At 38.6% G+C, this 21,347-nt stretch overlaps 1 protein-coding gene across 1 annotated transcript in view; it reads right to left on the minus strand.

The window, feature by feature from the left end:
* Positions 1 to 8,886: 8,886 nt before the first annotated feature.
* Positions 8,887 to 21,347, minus strand: part of greb1 (growth regulating estrogen receptor binding 1) — a 28,036-nt gene continuing 15,575 nt past the window's right edge. Inside the window, exons 10-34 of the mRNA XM_028437153.1 lie at positions 20,426 to 20,611; positions 20,069 to 20,205; positions 19,613 to 19,889; positions 18,918 to 19,046; positions 18,611 to 18,823; positions 18,270 to 18,467; positions 17,997 to 18,180; positions 17,724 to 17,895; positions 17,452 to 17,588; positions 17,015 to 17,366; positions 16,807 to 16,922; positions 16,483 to 16,688; positions 15,792 to 16,365; positions 14,334 to 14,490; positions 14,135 to 14,237; positions 13,823 to 13,975; positions 13,558 to 13,694; positions 13,315 to 13,476; positions 11,987 to 12,191; positions 11,729 to 11,891; positions 11,530 to 11,648; positions 11,216 to 11,448; positions 10,216 to 10,416; positions 10,007 to 10,145; positions 8,887 to 9,804 (exon numbers count right to left, since the gene is read on the minus strand). Coding sequence (XP_028292954.1) covers positions 9,641 to 9,804; positions 10,007 to 10,145; positions 10,216 to 10,416; positions 11,216 to 11,448; positions 11,530 to 11,648; positions 11,729 to 11,891; positions 11,987 to 12,191; positions 13,315 to 13,476; positions 13,558 to 13,694; positions 13,823 to 13,975; positions 14,135 to 14,237; positions 14,334 to 14,490; positions 15,792 to 16,365; positions 16,483 to 16,688; positions 16,807 to 16,922; positions 17,015 to 17,366; positions 17,452 to 17,588; positions 17,724 to 17,895; positions 17,997 to 18,180; positions 18,270 to 18,467; positions 18,611 to 18,823; positions 18,918 to 19,046; positions 19,613 to 19,889; positions 20,069 to 20,205; positions 20,426 to 20,611 — 4,817 coding nt within the window. The 3' untranslated portion in view covers positions 8,887 to 9,640. The remainder of the gene's footprint in view (positions 9,805 to 10,006; positions 10,146 to 10,215; positions 10,417 to 11,215; positions 11,449 to 11,529; positions 11,649 to 11,728; positions 11,892 to 11,986; positions 12,192 to 13,314; positions 13,477 to 13,557; positions 13,695 to 13,822; positions 13,976 to 14,134; positions 14,238 to 14,333; positions 14,491 to 15,791; positions 16,366 to 16,482; positions 16,689 to 16,806; positions 16,923 to 17,014; positions 17,367 to 17,451; positions 17,589 to 17,723; positions 17,896 to 17,996; positions 18,181 to 18,269; positions 18,468 to 18,610; positions 18,824 to 18,917; positions 19,047 to 19,612; positions 19,890 to 20,068; positions 20,206 to 20,425; positions 20,612 to 21,347) is intronic.

Below are 21,347 nucleotides of genomic sequence, written 5' to 3' on the forward strand. Positions count from 1 at the left end.
AGTGAACACTGCAGCATCTAAGCAGCTGGAGGGTCAAATGTCTTCAGGTTCTTTAAACTTTTTTTTTAATTTAATTTATTTTGTGCACCATTGAATTTTATTATTATTTTTTATTTTTGCTAAATTTCATCAGACAAAATTTCTTCATATTCTTACTATGTAGTGACAATGATTTTCATTCATGTTTTCTCTTTAACTTCTATTATAAATTCATTATCTTGCGGGCCGATTAGAAAGCTCTGACAGGCCGGATTTGGCCCACGAGCCTTGAGTTTGATAGCACAGGTTTACATGAAAACTGAGTGATCTAAATAAATGCCAACTACTAAATACCTGGAACATCTCAATCAATTAGATCTATGAGTACAAGTATGTGTAAAACCACCCTATATCTCATCGTATCGTATCTCCTGACATCACAATGGTAGCCTATTGGTAAACCTATTGTCCAATCAGACAAAAAAACATATCATTTACAGCTAAAAACATCCACGGATTGTTTAGCAGGTCAACAGACCTGTGTGCAATCCTGTGGTTTGTTTACACATGAAAAGACAAACTCAGCTGTGTAACTTTAAATTCGGTTTGACTCTGCAGCTTTCTTCAAAATGACAACACCCAAAAGTTGAGTTTACAAGCATAATTGTTTTTAAAACAAGACGCCTGCGGAAAGAGTGTGTAACTGCTATTTACTGGGGCCCGATTCAAATCATGACTGCAGATGAACTGTTTGACTGATGATGTCAGGCTTCTATGTGTACACAAAGTAGGAAGCAGGTGGTAGAGAATTGGAAAGGTTTGAGAGCTTTTAAGGGGAAAAAAATTAAAGTAAATAATAAATATTGATTAACCTAGATCAAGGGTCACCAACCTTTCTGAAACTATGAGCTACTTCAAAGCTAGTGAATAGTCCAAAGGGCTACCAGTTTAAAAAGCACTTAGTAAATACTACATTTTCACGTTTTCACTTCAGGTTTCAAAATGCAACATTTTTTTTCTCCTAATTTATGCAATTGTTTGATTTTCATTTCGTTTCACAGAAAATCCTCATGTTCCTATTTCACTAACAACTTTAAATAATCGTAAAACACGTGGCGTGTTTGAACAAGTACGCGGAGCCCCTGTGGGTTTGAAGCCTGGCAAGTAAATCAGATTTTAGATGGAACTCATTGTTGACGAGAGCTCCAGAACAGGCCTGAGGGCACCTTACATGTTCCATGCGGGCACCATGTTGGTGACCCCTGGCCTAGATTATATTCAAAGTAGCAGAAAAACATATTGTTCTCTGTATGACAGACTGGACTAATCATTGTTATTACATGTTAACACTAGGAGCCCATGCACTCACAGGGTGCAGCAGCTTTTTTTTAAAAACATTTATTTTGAAACTTTCTTTCTAGGAATTCCGAATGAACTCAGGGTTCTCAGTAAATATCTCCCCGTGTCTCTGTTGGCTGCTTCATGTGGGAGGACCATGGGGCCTCACAATGCTTCAAAGAATCAGCAAGTGAATAAACTTTCGCTGCAACAATTGTTGCTCAGGTGCTCAGTGCGTATGTTTGTGTATGTGGTGCAGTCTCAACATGTGATCAGTTTCATGACTCCTCCTGTTCTGCTATCAGTGCACACATACTTTGGATTGCTAAGCTGGAGGCCATGTGACTATATTCATTTACCACTGACACACACACACACACACACACTGGAGGGAACAGGGAAACACGTGTTGGATTTCTAAGAACTGAGTCGTTTATCAATGTGAAGTTGCCAAGTCGAGCAATAGCTGCAGGCAGGAGAGAGAAAAGAGTGGAGCTGTGGAAAGTTACAATACTACTGTTATAAACCACTGGAGATAATGAGTTCAAGTGTAAAGTGAAAATATGGATAATTACTTATGGTTTCTTTTCTTTTTAACACACTATAATTAAATGTCCAATAGCTCTTATTTACCCATAATAAAATATATTCAGGTCAACTTTCTCAAAGCCTATTTTTTTTGGAACAAACAGTTTTAGAACATTTGATTTCAACCTAATTTAAATCTAAATAACACAAGCAAGTACGTAAGCAAAGAAACAAACCAGATATAAATAACTAGGACATTCAGATTAACACTAAAAAAGACAGTTTGAACAAAATGCACAAAATCTAAATCAAGGAATCTCAACTGGTGGGCCGGGACCCAAAAGTGTGTCGCAGACCTCTACTGGGTGGGTCACGGACAGCTGGTCAAAAATGAATTAATACTTAATATCTCTCATGTTGGACTTGTCTTTTATTTTGAAAGAAACTTTTTCTTTTGACAGGCATGCTGTGAAACGCATGTTACACAGAAAAATATAGAAATGTATGTTTTAAAAAAAGATTATATACGTGTGTATTTTCAACAGCTAATTGAGAAAAAAATGAATTTGTGGTTGAATTCTAAAAAAAAATTGGGTCACAATTTAATGACCGTGGTAAAATGTGGGTCCCAGGGTTAGACCAAATAAGAAGCCCTGATCTAAATTATTAACAAATAAGAATAATTCTATTTAAATACTAAACTTAATACACATTAACAACTCATATACATATACCTAATAAATCACATAAAGCAGACACAATAGACCCCTATGATAAATAACAATGAATCAATCAATGATCTTGAACATAATTTGTATTTATTTATATCAGCAGTAAATTTCCTCCTTAACTCACTACAATAACTGATAGTTTGATTTCTAAATGCAAAATATTTTCTAATTAAAAGAATACTGTTAGATATAAACTTTTTAAATCTATGCTTTGACCAATAATTTATGTATGTCTATCTTTGATGAGGAGTGATGTTGAAAAACTAATCCATGCATTTGTTACATCTAAACTGGGTTATTATAACTCCCTACTGTCAGGATGTCCCAGTAACTCCAGTTAATCCAGAGTGCTGCAGCTAGAATACTAACAGGTACTAACTCATTGACTTCCTGTAAAATCTAGAATAGAGTGTAAAATCCTCCAGTTTGCATACAAAGCTCTACATGATCAAGTTCCTGTATACCTTAGAGACCTGTTAGTGCCCTATCATCCGGGCAGATCACTCCGCTCTCAGTTTGCTGGTCTACTGAAAGTTCCTAAAGTGTCCATAAGTAGAACAGGAGACAGAACGTTTAGCTACCAGGCTCCTCGCCATTGGAACCAGCTCCCAGTCTTAGTATGGGAGGCTGCTACTCTCTAGTCTCCACCTTTGAAAATAAACTCAGAACACACTTATTTGCTAAAGCTTATATCGTTTAATAGCAATAACCTAAAACGGACGTGGTCTCGTCGTTTTGGTCACAATCACAGACCATTACCCGTGAATGGTCAACACCTCAGACCATTGCGAGAGACGATTACTGTACATTCAAAACCTACTTATTTACTAAAACGTACACTGTATAATTGCGATAATTCAAAACGGACAAGGTCCCCTCTGTAGTGATCGCTGAGATCACTACGTGCGTCCAGTACAAGATGAAACCTTGTCTGTAATAGCATTTCAGAGAATGGCGGAGATGGCAAGACGTTTAATATTAATATTAACCTAACCACTAGGAATGAGTGTATTATAGTGTATCATGTTTTTCCTGCGGTCTGTGCCTTCTCCTCGCCCTGTGAGGGCTCTCTTTTCTGTTTCAGGTGTCTTGATGTTAGAGCTGGCGGTTCCTGGTCAATGGTTCACGGCTCAACTAGTCTGGGACACTCTGATGATTTATCCCTCTATCTTCCTGTTATAAAAAAAATAAAAAAGGGAGTTTTTTCTTCCCACTGTGGCTAAATGCTCGTTCATGTGGATCTTGTTGGATTCTTTCTTTCTTATTATGAATTTTATACTGTTAAGCGCTTTGAGATGACTTTGTTGTGTTTTGCGCTCTATAAATAAAGTTGAATTGAATTGTACGCATGCTATGTATATATATATATATATATATATATATATATATATCTTTTTAGTTTACACTAACTGCATGTTTACAACTTAATGGGTTACTTCATGCCAAACACTTGAAAGGAAGAGGACAGTTTGCTGTTGGTTGCCTAATCTCCCCTTGGAACACCCTCTGAGGTCAACAATATATGTGTGTGTGTGTGTGTGTGTGTGTGTGTGTGTAGAGGGAGGTAACTTTCTAGGGGCTGGGCTAGGGGAACCAATCAGAGCCCCTCACAGCAGTTGAACTACTGAACCTACAGTGTAAGTAAATCTATGCTACCGAAGAAGTGTTTTTTAAGGACAAACAATGACAGAATATCATTTTTCTTTCAGCACCATTAAAACAACCAAGCCGTCTAAATAGGTTACATAGTGCATGCAGTTACTGTTTCTATGCAAGAATTGACATAATAATGAAATTCAAAGTTCTACTGTATAACATGACTTTGTTGTCCTGCAGAAGGTCTTTAAACTGTCATAACTACAACTGATAGATATCAGAGGTTAAAAGTACAGTAGATAGTGCAGAGGGAATACACTGTGGTGTGGTGGGACATGTCCTTCCAAGTATTTATGTGGGCTAAGGGTGAACCAAGCCTGGTCATTGTGCATGCCCTCATTGGAAATGTAATAAAAAACCTGTGCAGAGAAGTAAACCATGTAATTATGCAACAGGTTCAGAATAGCCCATAAAATGACTGTACAAATGCAAGACAAGCATGTTTTTAAACACACACTCTTGCTCAACCTCATGCTGTTCCTACACAGGCCCACACGTGGAGCTCTGTGTTGCAAAACACAACTCTCCTTTTAACCCTCTGCTTTTTACATTTATGGGAATCCTTTTCACCTTTCTGTTTTCCCTGCATGTCTACCTGTGTGTTTATGTATTCCAGTGGTTTGATTTCATAACGTTCTGCCACTGTACTATGGGATGCTAAAATAAAACGGCAATTTTTAGCAACAAACCATGTTTAAAAAACGTGTTACTTTTGACCACATTTACAGCAATATTTATTCATATTAAATCTAAATGTTAAATATTAAATCTAAATGTCAAATCTAAATCTAAATGTTAAATCTAAATCTAAATGTTAAATCTAAATCTAAATGTTAAATCTAAATCTAAATGTTAAATGTTAAATATAAAATTTTAATCTAAATATTAAATCTAAATGTCAATGTGCTTTCATTTTGGTACCCCCGGTGAATTAACAAATATTTCGTTTCACCCAAGATATTTGGCTTGGTGAAATGTAGTTTGTTGCTAAATTTTGCAAAAACGTTGCCGTTTATTTTAGTGTACAACTTTACAATCAGCACTCTATACTTAAGGAGTTATTGTCTTGAATATAAATGTTTTAAGCATGCAAACTTTGTGGTCATTATGTCATTGTGTATCTGTCAAGTGTAAAAAAATAAAAAAATAATCTTATATGCGAAATGTTAAATCTAAATCTAAATTTTAAATGTTCAATCTAAATGTCAAGGGTGAAACGAAATATTTATTATTAATAAAAGAATTCTGATTCTGATTTAGATTTAACGTTTAGGTTTAACATTGACATTATATTTTTACGAAATATTGCTGTAAATCTGGTCAAAAGTTTTTTAAACGTGGTTTGTTGCTAAATCTTGCAAAAAGCTGCTTTTTTATTTTAGCATGTGCCATTTTAAAATCAGCACCCCATACTGAACTAAACAAGGAGTTATTATCATGAACATAAATATCTTAAGCATGCAAACTTGGCAGTCATTGTGCAAGTGTCAAGTGTAAAAAAAAAAAACTAAAAAAAAAAAAGGGAATTGAAAACAGAAAAACAAGCAAATACAGAAAACAAAACCAGCAAAGTGTTTACCTAAATCAAGTAAAATTATTCCATTTTTTTTTTTTTTTTTTTTTTGCTAAATAATTCAGTTTTGTTATTCAGTTGTTGTAAATACTTCAGTACTCAGCTACTTTTACTGTTATTGGAGTTGTTTTTGACAAGGTGTATAAAAGTAATAAAGGGGAGTACTTTGTCCACTTCTGTGCATATCTTACAGATGTGAGTCATGGTATATTACCTCCAAAGCAAAACTATTTGTGACTCAGAACATCTACAAAAATGGTTTAAAAATAAAACAACAATAAGCCATTTATTTATTTATTTTTTGGTGAACTGAAGTCGCCCTAAAGTTGTGCGAGTAGTTGTGGCTGAACCCTGCCTTGCTGAAGGGCTCGTTTAAGGAAGCTGTTACGCTCATCATGTGTATTATGATCAAAGTTACCAACAAGTGTGTTCTAGGAAAGGCTAGTGGAGGAAACCTGAGAGGATCCAGTGGCCAAACTGTCCTGCAGCCTCAAGTGTTGGCTGCCATGAGACAGTAGATCACAAAATTACACACCAGGAGCTTTTCTAAAATCTATTATATTTATCATTTTACCTTGTTGTTGTTGTTTTTTTAGGTATTCTACCGAATCGTCATCCTTGTCTTATCTTACTGCAAAACTGTGTGTTATGTAACACAACATGAACATCAACCTTTGACCCCTCATTGCTTCATTGGAATCATTTCTTTCCTGAGTACAGGTAGGTACTGTTGGCAGAGGTGAAAGTAATTGATTACAAGTACAGTGCTCATGTTACTGTATATCATTTGCTTTTATGGGTAATTGTACTTTTTTTTGAGTACATTTCTAAATCAGTAATTTTACTTGTTTAAGTTTTAAAAGAAGTAATTAGTAACATCTTTACACCCAACCAATACTTAGTAAATTATGAATTATTTTCGTTTCATGGTCTCACATTGAACATAATCCATATGTATATATAAAAAATTAACCATATATATACAGGAAGTACACAAAACATCAGAAATGCACAAAAATATACAAAATGCCTGCAAAAAAACACACAAAATGACTCCAAAAAACATATATTATAGAAAAATACAGCAAACGACAACAGAAGTATGAAATTGACACAAAACTCACAAAACTACACCAAAACAAAAATACACAATGACTACAGATTCACACTACAATGGCAACAAAAAACAATAATTATACAAAAAATGCACAAAGACAACAGAAAGATACAAAATGACACATAATGACTCCAAAAAACGACGAAAAAAATATAAAAATGAGTAAAGAAAAAACAACACATTCAACATGCGCATCTCTCATAGAATTAAACCAGGGAATTTGCACACGCCATTTTACTTTGCACCTGCAAATATACCCCTTTATAATGCTACAGAGTATGTTGTTATTATTATGCCCATAATTGACAACTCTACTTAAGCTCCCACTATATGAATACATACTTCCAACAGGCACTGTACTGGTAATTATATAATTTAGGGTAAACACAATTATAAACTAATTTTAACTGATTGTTTTATTATTTGAAATTACTGTGCCACCTTAATCTGAGTCCCCGCAGTAGCCCCCTGATCAAAATTTCCGAGACACGCTCCTGGTGAGGACACACTCGCACACACACAGTCTTAGTTGAGTTTGAAAACCACACTGACTCAAAGTTTTTAAAATATCTGTACATTTATACAATTGAAGTAATACACAACTGTACATTGCTCAAAGTACACAGTCAACTCGAATTCGGTAGCTTTGAAAACAAAACTATCGGTCAACACGTTACACATTTTACACAATCAAATCGATTAACAGCAGCAAATTACTTTTTTTTTGGTACACCATTGAGAAAAGTGGGTTTTACTGTAAATCTAAAAAAGTAAGAAAATATATGTATTATATCTAAACAAAACAACAAGCAACTTAAACTTGCCAAAAATTGGCTACTGCAGCACAAATAATAGTGTGAAATTTAGAAAAAACTTCACAACGCTGTGTGCACTGACCGAGAAGCCTGAACACTTTGTTATTTTGGTGTTAGCATGCACCAATCAACATCTAGGAAATATTTTAAAAAAAACATGACCACTGAAAGATACAATGCATACCTGTACATGTCATTTCGATTTTCTTTTTATCGGTGCACTGCAGATTGTCTGTATTTGTTTAAAAAACAAAAAAGAAAAGAAAAAATCCCTGCACAACATGTATGATTGGACGACTGATATAACCTCATTTGGAGCCACAGCTGGATTTGACCTTTATCATAGTTGATGTAACATCTGCTCAGCAGTATTCCCTCCAAAATAATTTCCCTCAAATGAAATGAAGTGAGATATTCACATGAAAGCTCCCCTTAAAATCCTCTACACACTATAATGTGCAATGTTTGTTGATTATATGAATTATTTCCCTTTCTGAGGTATAACCTGAAATGTACATTCACACAAACATGTTAGTGTTTACTGCCATGCTAATAATATATGCTAAGGCTGTGCGGTTAATCGATATTAAATCAAAATTGGATGATTTATTGATAGTCTGGTGCGGTATGTCATTTTGGCCATTTCTGTTGCCAATATTTATTTTATTGTTTTTCTTGACTTAGTTGGTGTTCAAATAAGACACAAATATTGGGGTTCAAATTTTCCATTTTCAAATTTTACTCTTTCTAATTACTGTATATTCTTACCAGCTACATTAAAAATAAAAAGTCAAAAAGGAAAAAATCTGCATGCCCACTTGCAATATTGAAAAATTGCCAGTGGGCATGCAATTTTCATATAATAGCTAATAATTTGACAATATAAATATTAAAATCATTAGAGATAAACCTGAACATTACTATAGGTTATTGAGTGCAGTCAAAAAACTAATTCTAGACAAATATGTATCCATAACAACACTTGTTAATTGAAAACGATGGAAAACTTTATTTTCTAACAGCCATATTAGATTTTCAAGATAGCAGCCACTCCATAATCAATTTAATATATACCATGATATTACTTATATAGGTTGAGACACCATGTGTATAATTTTATGTAACTTAAAAGGGTCATTATGTGGCATATTCAACCATTTTGAAAATGGTGTCCTAAAATGAGGTTGAGGGACAGGAAAAAATTAAGCCAGATATTTCAGGCTTATTTGAACCCTAAACAAGCCAAAAAAACCCCAATAAAATCAATTTTGCCAAGAACTCTTCATTTTAGGTGTATTTCTGACATACCGTACCAGACTATGAGGAGGATTTTAAAAAGTCAAAATCAGAAAATCAATTTTTTTTCTTTAATCATGTGTAATCACGGCACGAGCCTCTCTAACCGGGCCGTCTTTGGGCTGCGCTCCTGGGAGCAATGCACTGCATTGTGAAAGGATTACAGATGTGGCACTAAGGATATGGTCTCTCTATAAACTATTGAAAAACAAGTGATAGACTCCCGCTGCAACCTCCAACCCGCTACAACCTGTGTGAGTTTTTTTTTTTCTAATGCAAGGTTCTCTTTTTTAAAAATGCTAAGGGGTTCATTTTTGGCTGGGCAGGTTGTTGTTTTATCAATCCCACAGGGTATTCAACGTTCTTTGTTCAAGCTTTGCAGTTGCACTTTATTCCCAAATACGGAAATTTGTTTTACTTTTTCAATTAAAAGAACATACTTGCAATAGTTAAATCCAGTGTCAAAACTGGAATCAAAGTAAAAAATTGGGATTTTGTTTAGAGGTATAAATCGTGCAGCCTTACATGGATCAGAGTGCATTCTCTGTCCTGGCCGGTTTAAATGATTTCAGTCACTGTGTGGTGGCTCATTATAAACCTCCATCAGTCAGATGTGCTTCCCAGTGAGGAAGAAGAGCGGCCGGTCCTCTTTGGTGTTCGCGGTCTGGAACTCATCGCTAAGCCTGAACCTCCATTCTTCCTCTAGCTCCAGCCGTCCCACCGTCTGCCTCAGTGAGCTGCGATCTGCACCGATCACACACAGAGTGGCTCCTGTAGGGAGGACGACCTTGTGTTAGTTTTCACATCTTTTATTTGCTTGATTGATCAGTGGCGGGTATTTCATCAAACCAAGCTCAGGGTTATTTCTAAGTTGAACCTGATTTACCAACATCCCTAACAGCCCCTCTCTCTTATTTTGAATTGAATACATTGCGTTGTATGGATCACCTCTGTGTTTGCTCTGCTGTTGTACCTTTGAGGAAGGCAAACTTCTTAAGGAACCCAGCAGTCACAAAAGCATCAGGAAAACAAAGCAGCAGGCCGCTGAAGAGAAGCCCTGTGGTGCTGATGTTGACCGAATGAGGCCTGGAGCTCACGAAACACACCGTCACCTACAGGAGAGCGAGACACTGTCAGAGTTAACTGTCTAACTGTGCATGTGTGTGGTTCACATGTGTGTACCTCAGGTCCCAGATTGAGATAGCAGTCCACTGACAGAACGGGATGTGTGTAGTTCTTGGCACTGAGTGGAAACAGCTTCAGGCTGGTGTGCTGCAGGTATTTCTCCAAGAGGAGCTGAGCCGGTGTGGCCAATAGGAGGTGCTTACTGTCTGGGGCGCAGATGTACTGTGATGGCCCCACTGAGGTGGGAACATCAGTCATCTGGAAGATTTATAAAATACATGATTATTTCAGAGTAAATATAGCACAATCAGTTATAATAAACAGGCTGATGATTTTAATAAACTGGCTTTTATCTCATAAAGTTCAAATATCAAAAATAACATTCACTCATTTTTTTAAAGATAGTGTTGAATCACTGAATGTATACTCTACATTTTAAACAATTGTGAAACTGTTTTTTATTATGCAGCCAAAATAAATTCTCCTTGTTCGGATGGTTGTATGGCACCAGATATTTACTTTAAAAATGCTTCTGTAAACACTATCCATCTGCAGCAGATGGAACGAAAGTAAATATGGAGGCGTCCAGTGTAGGACTGTGTGTCGCGCTGTGAAAATGTATTTTCAACAGAAGTCAGCACTACATTAAGGAGACTGAAAAAGAAGAGAGCCAGTATTTTATTTATTCTCCTGGGACTTAGAATTATGACGTTTTCGCATGGTGATGACGTATTAGTCGGATAGAAAGCACCTCGACCTTCCAGACTGAAATCGCCTTGCAAAAAATCGGATACATATCAGATTTAAGACCACATATGAAAAGGACCTGGGTCGGATTTGAACAAATCGTAACTGGGTTGTTCAGACTGTCTTTAACAGATCGAATGCAGGTCGCATATGGGCAAAAAGATCGTATTTGGGTCGCATTTGCCAGTAGTGTGAACGTAGCCAAAGAGGCTTTTTAACTGAAGTGTCTCAACTTTCTTTGAGTAATTCTTCATCTATTAGAGTTAGTTTGGTCGTGTTTAGTAAAGAGACAAATGTGTTTTAAACCTACCTTGGTTTTGATAATAAATGTTCGGTATCCTCCAATGGCGATCTGTTTTTTCATGACGCTGAAGCTGTTAAACCTGCAGACGAGTAGCCCAGCGCTGTGCAGCCTCAGGACGAAGTCCACATCATGGCAAGTGAAGCGGTTCTGGTCGTACTGCACGTTCTGACTGCGGTCGACGTTGAGCAGGAGAAAGTCATGCAGGTGACCTCTGGAGAACGGCTCTCTGGGATTGTTACCTGTAGGAAAAGGAACGTGTTGGTAGAATCTGGTGTTATATTGTGATAATGAAAATGATTATCAGAATCCTCTTCTCTGACCTGGGCTTCCACGACTGCTCCACTTCCTGATGCCACACAGACCAAAATGCATGAGATCTTGACAGGCCTCCATGTGATGCAGAACTTGTTTGAGAGAAACCGCATGCTCCACTGAACCGCTGTCAAACAAACAAACAAACCGTTTTCTCTCACACAAAGGACAACTTGTATATGCTGGAGAGAATGTATTGACACTCACTTGCGTGCGTCCAGATCTACTGCATTCCACATCACACAGGAGTCATCAGCCAGGATGATGAAGGGCCAGACATCACCTGCCGGGCCTCCTCCCTCTAAACGCCGACTACGTTCAAGCTCCAAGTTGTGATATGAAAGCTCTTTGATCAGGAAATGAGCAGCACCTGCATCAAAATTATTCATAAAAAAGCATCTGATCATCAGTCACGGCTCTTAAAAATCGGAAATGATTGAAATTACTGCTAGGATCTTTACAAACCTATTCCTGCTCCATTGAAGACAGTGGGCAGCACCAGCATGATGTGGTTAGGCCAGTACTTCTTGTAGACGGCCATCTCGTACTCTTTAACCACCAGGATGTGCAGATGTGAAGCTCCATCCATGGCGTGATAAAGGTTAAACAAGCCATGCTCATGACGACCGGTGGTCGGGGTGAAAATTGGACTCTTGATGCAGTCTGGGCTCTGTGAAAAGACAAGCAGGACTACAATAAGAAAATATAAGGATAACAATCATTGATGCACATGGTTATTTTAACACTATGTGGAAACTTGGATATAACGTTACAGTGTCCATGGACAGCATTAAATGTAAAAGAAAAACCATAATGAAACAGTATCACTATCTTTCTTCAGTCAATAAAGATAGAGATTAAGACCAAAATAACTCTAACATAAATAGACTTGTGGGAGCACAACAAAAATCAGAAGCGTAAGCTGTGCAAGGCAGAGCAAAGATTTGGCCACTGACTCCACCTAGTGGTTAACTTGGGAATAGCACAAGGTAGTTTAATACGTTATTATATTTATTGGAAAAGTCTTTCCAATCAAAAAAAACTCTTATATAACACTTTTCCTATTATATAAATATTTAGAAAATTAAAGGAAGTTGAAATAAACATGAAAAATTAGCATAATTTAACATAAATGCCTTTGTAGTATTGTATACAGGAATCATTGTTAATAATTATTATTATTGCTAATAATTGCTTGGAATTTAAATGTCTGTTTGAAACCATTTTCTTTTAACGCACACTGAAGTAATTTTTTCCAGACAGAAGCCTGGCTCCCTCTCTGACCACCCCTAAACATTCATATTGAAAACAGACAAGGCGTTTAAGGTATTTAACTTGGATGTGTTGAATATTAGCTTATTTTTGAGATATCCAATATTGTCCAGCATTTTAGGTGACATGATATATTTCTCCATAGAATGAACACGGCAAGCCTACTGGATGTATAAAACACGACATGAGGACATTAAACATTATAAAGAATATTCAGTATTAGAGGAAAATAAACTATGATAATTTTTCCCCAAATTAAGTTTTTCATAACCTTGCCTATGGCGGTTTAGTTTGGTGGTTTTTGCAAATAAAAATAATAAATATTTGTCAAGAAATGATGACATTACATGTAGTGTAAACAGACATCAAATGCAGACATGGGGGAAAATAAAATGAAAGAAATGTATCGACCATCTTTTACCCACTGACGTTAGTGCAATGACTGACAAGCTGAATGTGACTAATATTTGTAGACATTTGGAGAACTCATCCCATTTTTTCCAGACAAAACCAAAACACACCCAATCAGAAGAGAGAGGCAGGCGCATTCCCTCCAGTTGGCCTCCTGGTTGGCTGAAGCTGAAGTAGTGCTCTTTAGATTTTGGGATGATGAAGTAAAGCTGGATTTCCTCCCCAAGCACCAGATGGGTGAATGTGAAGGCATAGAGCGTTGACTCATACATCTGAACAGGATTCAATATAACTGTCACATTCACAGACTACGGTCGGTCGTCTTGTATCTGCGTAGTAGCTGGAGTACTGACCTGATATCTGGGGTTGAAGCCCAAATACTGGTGGCACTGCTCACAGTGATGGTAGGTGTTGTAGGCTGCATACTTTGACAGCTTAATCCTTGATGTGCGTCTGCGGAGGAAAACGTCTTCTTGCCGAGTAGGAAATCCTAAAGGAGACAGGAGAGAAAATGAATTGATTACAACAAAACACAGAAAAAGCACAAAGTGGTTTCAGTGGGAAAAATGTATCAGAACTACATCTCTGCAAAGAGCATGCATTTCTGGTATTGCTCACCCTCTGCACTGGGCTTAAAGCCAGGGCAGTACACAGAGCTGATATCATCATATTTGGGGTGATGGATGGTGTAGTCAAAGGGCATCGTCCTCATGATGTCCGGGTTGGGCCATAGAGCATTGGGTGGGTGCTTTAAGGCGTCTGCCTGGGCATCTGAAAACATGGGTGTAAAGGATGTACGCACACATTTATAGCACAACAGAAGGAACTCTTTCACAGTAGCAAAAACACCCAAAAAACAAACAACTTTTTGATTAGAAGGCAAATACTGGATCATTTGTTACTGTATAAATAACATTATTGAATACTGACTGTTGCTGATGTCTTCTTCATCATAGATATCCACCTCCATCAGCCTGATCAGCATCCGAGACAATATACCCAAAAAGTGCAGATACGCTCCTGTCTTGCCCACCTGACCACAATTAGAAAACCCAGTGGGAAATAAAAACCAAAAAATGCAGTGCAGCAGGAGGTTGAGTTCCAATAAAACATGATGAGAATAAAACACCTGAGGGGGTCCACTGAGCAGCAACCTACGAGGGTGGAAGTTGTCACTTCGTCCTTCGGTGCGATTGCTGCTGTCCATGTGGTGAGAGCGAGGAACCGTCCACTGGCGATAGTAAAGTGATTGTTCTGTGCATGTCATCATTTTACTCAGCAATGGTCTGCACACAAAACACATCCTCTTCATCATCATCATCATCATCATCATGTCAACACAGATTCACAGATAATATTTTCTAAAAAAGACAAAAAGTAAAACAGGTGTGGTTTGAGAAATTACAGTAAAAATGTGTGTTGAATTTCAAATCTTTAGAAGAAATACTATACGTAACTAAAATATTTGCAATTCCTAAAGAAAATGTAAGTGAAGATACAGGTGCTGACCTGTGTTGCACTGCATTAGCTTACCTTAGCTAGTATTAGCATTAGCCTATCATTAGTGTCACTACCCAATCTTTTCACGGACCATCTGGTGGGCCTATTTTATGGCAGTTCATTTACTATTTAAAACCCTGCTATTATTTTCTGTCTGGTTTTTGATTGTCAATGTGGTGTATTGTGTTTGTAAGTTTTGTTTTTTTTTAAATTAACAATAAAAACACCACAAAACAGTCACATATTTAAATGTATACTATTCAAATATTTAACAAATATTGTATGGTTGGTTTACATTCAAACATCACGTCCCAGCAGCTCTGTCATAAGGATTGCGTGTGAAGAATGTGACGTAGTCTACGAGCATGCGTTTAAAGTATCTGAAATCGTGAAAAGATTAGGTCGTGACAATTAGCATTAACCTAACAATAACATTAGACTAGCATTAGCACTAACTTAGCATTTACATTAGCCTACCAATAACATTAACCTTGCATTAGCACTAATCTAGCATTAGCATCATCCTAGCGATAGCATAAGGCTAGGATTAGCACTAACCTAGCATTAGCATTAACCTACCAATAGCATTTACCTAGCATTAGCTAAGCATTAACCTAGCAATAGTTTAGCATTGGCATCGGTCTAAAATTAGCATAGTATTAGCAATGGCAATAGCGTAGTTTTAGCTTAGCCAATGAACCCTCTGTGAAATAATGTAGAAAATATGATTAACATTTTGAAATAGGTTGAAGGATCTGAAACAATCTAAATTTGGTTAAAAAAAAAAAAAAAGCTGAAGAAAGATGTAAAAGGTTGAAAAGGTTGATAAATGCAGTAGTAAAAGCAAGACGAAAGCACAAAAACAATAATAATAAAAACAATAATAATAAAGTACAAGGATAACAATAGTCAGGATGCTTCCTGTATCCCTACTAATTAAAATGTTTTCAGGAATAATATTCAAGATATAAAGTCTCATTTGTTAATATTGTATTTTATTTGATAACTGAATATTTTTACGAGATGCATCATTATCTTATTCTGTCTATTCTACCTACAGCTTTGGTAGAATAAAGGTTTCTTCTACCTGAAGCTGCTTGCCCATGCAACAGACATGTGTGGGAGGAATGAGGTGCATCGTGGAAGCCCACTGCTGTCGCTGGCTGTTATGATGTCATAGAGAGCACGAGGAAGGAGCACAGAAGGAGGACGGCTCACTCCTCTGGCCCAGGAGCAGCTCAGTAGAGGGGAGGAAGATCTTGGGGATAAGGAAGCTGACGAAGTGGATTTGGAGTGCTGCCGAGTCGACTGAGCCGGAGGATTTGGGTGGAGAGAATGGGACGGCTGGTGTGTTTGAGTGTGAAGTTGGGAGTTTGTTTGAGAGAATGGCTGAAAGTGACCCTGCGGTGGGAGCTGTTGCTGCTGGTGGTGGAGTGTGTGGATCTGGGAGTAAGCTTGAGCAGGAGGTTGGTTTGGATTTAGTGGTGCAGGGTGAGGATGAGGAAGGGACTGAAATGAGTAGTGTTGTTGAGTCTGGGATTGTGATGGAGGATGGATCGCTTCTGCAGTTCCTTTTTGGACACTCTGAGCAGGGTGGGGATCTGGGACACCACTATCTGAGCAGGACTGGACTGGCTGGCTTGAAGACACGGGGGAGTCACCTACAAATAAAAACAAAATAAAACTTACATCAACTGGAGCCTTTCTTGAATTATCGAAACCTCTCTTTTGGATAACATGCTTATTTTGTATCATATAAAATACATTAATGATGTTACCATGCTGTCGTCTCTCCTCCTCCTCATTGTCAGTGCTGCTGAGTTTTTCTGGATCACTCTCAAGCTGGTCACTTTCTGGTCCAGGGTTGAGCAGGACCCGTGACTCTGCCTTTACCAGGTACGCTGCTAATCCCAACTCTTGTTCCAGCGTGGTGCGCTGCAGGTAGCAGCAGTTTATCAGGCGAAGGTCGCAGTACTTCAATGACCTGTTTGGCAAGAGCAAATCTCACTTGAACCATTAAAACAATTCGCTTTCTGTAAAAAACAGCTGTCCAGACACATTTCAAATCCAGTTTTTAAATGTATTCACATCAGTCTGTGTACCTTGGCAGTGATTCTCCCAGAGGCTCAGAACCTGAAAGGATCAGGATGCAGGGAAGTGCTTCCAGCTCTAAGTAAGTACGTGGAACCCATTCAGCATCTTGGATCTTAAGCCACGTCTTTGAACGGATAAGCGTATAAACACAAGAGTTCTCAGAGTACGTCTCAGCAGTCTATGTGTATTTATTTTAATGAAAAATTGCTACCTCACCTTGATTTGATCTGTGAACGTCTGTGCAACATTCAGGGCCTGGTTAGGATTACCCAGTATAATTTCAAAACTATCCTCCAGTCCCAGCTGCTTCCTCACTCTGGACAGCCGCCGGTGTGCCCATGCAGCCAAAGCCAAACAAGGGATCCGTAGAAGAATCATGTGACCGTGATGCGCTGGGCACTGCTGGGCTGCAGTGAGGAGTGATTGAACTAATTCCATAGTTTCCACAGAAGTGTGTTTTTGCAGATTGTGGGAACTGCTTAATCTTCCAGATGCAGCCATCAGGGCCACACTGTAGTGTTGGATCAAAACTGTAGTCCGTATCACCGCACTGTGGAGCTTTGGAAACCTTAAATCAAGATATAATCAGTTAGCTTCATCCTGTCTTACAGCTGTAAAGCATATTGTATTGACAGACAATACAAAATATTGACCTTTCTTCCAGCATAGAGGTCATACTTTCAAAGGAGGAATCATAACGCATCAGCGGTAGGCTGTTTCCTGAACAGGTGGAGTCCAAAAGCTCAGATGCACCAAAATACCGAGTCTTTTCATGATACAAGTCCACATCCTGTTCACACAAACATTATTGGTGGTAAACACAAGAACAATGTGTTCGGGAGCTACCTGTCTTTATTTGTGGCTCAACCTATACTCGATAACAGTGTGTTAAAGGGAAAGTCAAAGTTCAGTTAGGTTAGCTTACATTGCTGTATGCGGATGGCCAGTGAATCTCATTGTAGGGGCTGATGCGAGTGCACTGAGTCTGAAGAGCAAAGGGGAACGATGTGACGTGGAGGATCAGGATGTTAGTTGCTTCCCTGACCTGTCGGGAGTTCAGGAGCTGGTCAACCAGACCCAAACTGCTCTCTGAGCTGCTGTAAGTGGCAATAAAACAAACAAACAACAACAAAAAAATCAAAAAGTCCCTATTGTGAATTACTATACGTGTTTGTGTATTTTCTCTTTCCTCACACACCTGCTAACATCCCAGTGAGCATGGTCATGGACCAGGATGTAGAGTGTATATGAGTTGCTGTGGGCTTCTCGGATGAGGCTGTCAATGCGTGCTTCAGCGCTCTGGTCTATCTTAACCACATAGCGCTCAGCCTCTCGTTGGGATGCACATTCCTGGTCCAAACTGCCAAGTTCCCGCAGAACACCTGAGAATACAACAATGAAAATTGAAGTCCAGCAGGCAGACATGCACACAAGCATTTCTTCTTTTTTTTAGCAAAACACAAAAACTAACCAGAGCTCCAGAGGTGAAACACTGTCTGTTGAAATGTGACCTCAGAGGGTGGGACCAAGATGAGGAAACTGACTCGGTCAAAAGAACCAAGGTCCAGGTTCTGTGTGCTGGAGTCTGCTATAGCACAAACGTGGGATAACAGCTTCCTGGCCACTGCCAGCTGGATGGGACGAATCTCACGCCACTCTACAAAGTATTCTATACACAGAAAAATGACAGAACTCATAGTGAGTGGGATCAAAGATGTTCAAGGTTTACAACTTACAGTATACACTTTCAACTAGGAACACAGAACAATGTTCAAATTCTACATGTGTAATATTTTTTTCCTTGTTGCTAACCTGAGCATGTGTCTTTGGGGCTTGTTGTTCTGCCTTTAGGGCTGACTGAGTCTTTTGAACACTGTGTTTGTGAACCGCTAGGACTGTGTGTAGCTTTGGGGCTCCGCGTGCTGTGAACGCTCTTTTCTTCAGGGGAATCCTGGCTGCTGGATAAAGGAGAAGCCTCACTGCTGTACACACTGGAAATGTCCAGAATATTATCCATGTCACCATCTGACAAGCGCATTTAGAAGGTTAGTGAAATTTTGAAGGATATGTAATCAGGACAAGTCACCATATCAAACTACCCTCGGACCCTTCCACAGACCTTGTCCGAGAGAATTGCAGAAGTTCATGAGGTCTTGAGCAGCTCCAGTCGACAGCTGGTGGCTGATTTCTTTGAGGCCTTCACTTGGAGAAAACATGCTCTCTGCTAAAGCTCGGCATTGGTGTTTACCTGCAGTACACACACACACACACACACACACACACACACACACACACACACACACACACACACACACACACACACACACACATGCCATAGGGGAAAATTGCCTTGATAATGGGCGGGGCTCCAGGAACATTTAAGACACGCTTAGTCAATGTATACTATAAAATCTTCCAAAAACAATCTATGCTATGCTAACTACCTACTCAATACTCCCTCTCCTTCTCTATAAGCAATTCCTTCAATCCAACCTACTTGCCACATATTGCAGAGTCTACAGGTGTTTGTTTTTTTAGGAGGGGCGGAGCCAACAGTGCCGGCTAGTGATGTAAGAATCCACCAAAACTTCACAAACCACCATTCTCAGCCCACAGCAAAATTTTATTACAATAGCCGGGTTTCAACCCATACAGGGCTTAATACTTCCACTAAAATGTCAAGAGTTGGACTAGGATCAAACAACTACACCACTTCATACACAAATACATTTGTTTTTCAGCATAAAAAAGTGGTTTGTGGTTTAGCTACTCTTTAAAATCAAAGCAAGTTTACCACAATCTGTATTCTCTTACCTGTGACGACCACGCACGACTGTGTTTCTTGTCTCGCTGCAGTTACGATGATCACTACATAGTTGGTGTTTTCAAGCCGCCCTTCCATTAACCTGCTGAACATTTGCTGGAGGCCTTGAGCTAAAGATTCTACATTTTCCGCTAACAACAACACGCTCTCTCCACAGGAAGATGCAGCAAGTTGAGCGAGCCAAGGAAGCTGGCTGGAAGTCAGCGGCTGTTGGCTTTGGGAAGGCAAAGAGAGGTGCTGAGGGAGCCCAGGAAAGGTCGAGGTGGTCTGGAAACAAAGTCAACAATTAGTTGGAAAGTGTTTTGGTCATAACCTGTCGCCTTTCAGTATTTTTCTTTTAAGAAACCGAGCTTCACTGTATAACTTAAGCTGAAACAAACTTGTTTCGACTTCTATTCTAGAAATGTATGTATTAGATTGGAACATTTTCTCTTGTCATATCTGACCTCTATGCCATAGTGCCTCCCCTGGATTCCTGATGTTTGAGGCTGCTGATACTGTCTGATCTCACTGAGATGGGACTCCCTCCAGGACCGCATGAATATTTGCTCCAAATCTTCGATCAGAGGGACCTGATCAGGGCCTTGGGAGAAACAATATACTTTAAAATGTAAGTATTAAAAATGTGGCAGCTATTAAACCTTGAATCTTTCACATTTATTTCTAATCAATAGGATTTAAAACATCAAATGTGGTGCTCGCTGTTGATAGATCACTTTATCTATTATTATAACAATGATGACTCTGTTTCAATGATGATTATTTCATATATCATGACTTGCAATAATAGTTTGAACACTGACCCAGTTGAACAAGGTAGTAAACAGTGAGCAGAATCTGCATCTCTGTGGACAGCGGTTGAATAGGTGATGGTCCATAATGCTGGTAGACTCTGGGGAGTGTCTGTGCGCTCAAGTAACAGCTCTGAAGCAGAGAACTAATGAGCACTTCACCCACATTGCCTGTTAACTGTGGAAGAGGGCCGTGACCTGTTTAAAAGAAAGAGTCAATGAGGAATGAGCCCATTTAGGTTCAACAGTAAATACTTTACAACAGATTCACATGACATTTTTTTCAAATATAGAATCTGATCAAAGTTAATTTGTGTGAACTGTGTAAAATTGGCATGTGACATATAATTTCAACAAATCTTTCCTTCTCTCTATTACAGTGGTTCCCAGTAGGGTTGAGCCGGATACTCGGCTGAAACGAGTATCCGATACGGATAAAGCACTTTTGCATAGTACAAGTTATATACAAGTAATACGAGTCAAGATTGAGTGACAATCCTCATCGGCGCTGACTGTGTCTACGTTCTGTAGACTAATCAGAGCACCCCTCCCCTACACACACACACGCTCTGCTCACTGACATACACTCACACAGCTTTGTCTCTGCTCAGTCACTCAGGTTTGTGGGTCTTTTCCGTTAACGTTTAGGGTTTCTTCAGCTCCAGGTTTGTTTTGACTTCTGTTTGTACATATTTATCAACCAGTAGAGTTCTGGTAAACATGGGTTCGTTCAGACGTGGTGCTTGGTAGAGCACGTTGTGTCTGTCTGTCTGAGATGTATCTTTTTTTAACTGTCAGCGACTTCACTGAGTGTCTGACACTTTCTTGCTGTATTTCATTAAAAAAAAATAAAGGTAGTATTGGTATACATATTATAACCTAATTAAGCTTGTACCCCTGGTTGGAATCACTGCTCTAATACACTAACTCCCTG

Source organism: Gouania willdenowi, chromosome 3, assembly GCF_900634775.1.
Source record: "Gouania willdenowi chromosome 3, fGouWil2.1, whole genome shotgun sequence".
Lineage (NCBI taxonomy): Eukaryota > Metazoa > Chordata > Actinopteri > Blenniiformes > Gobiesocidae > Gouania > Gouania willdenowi.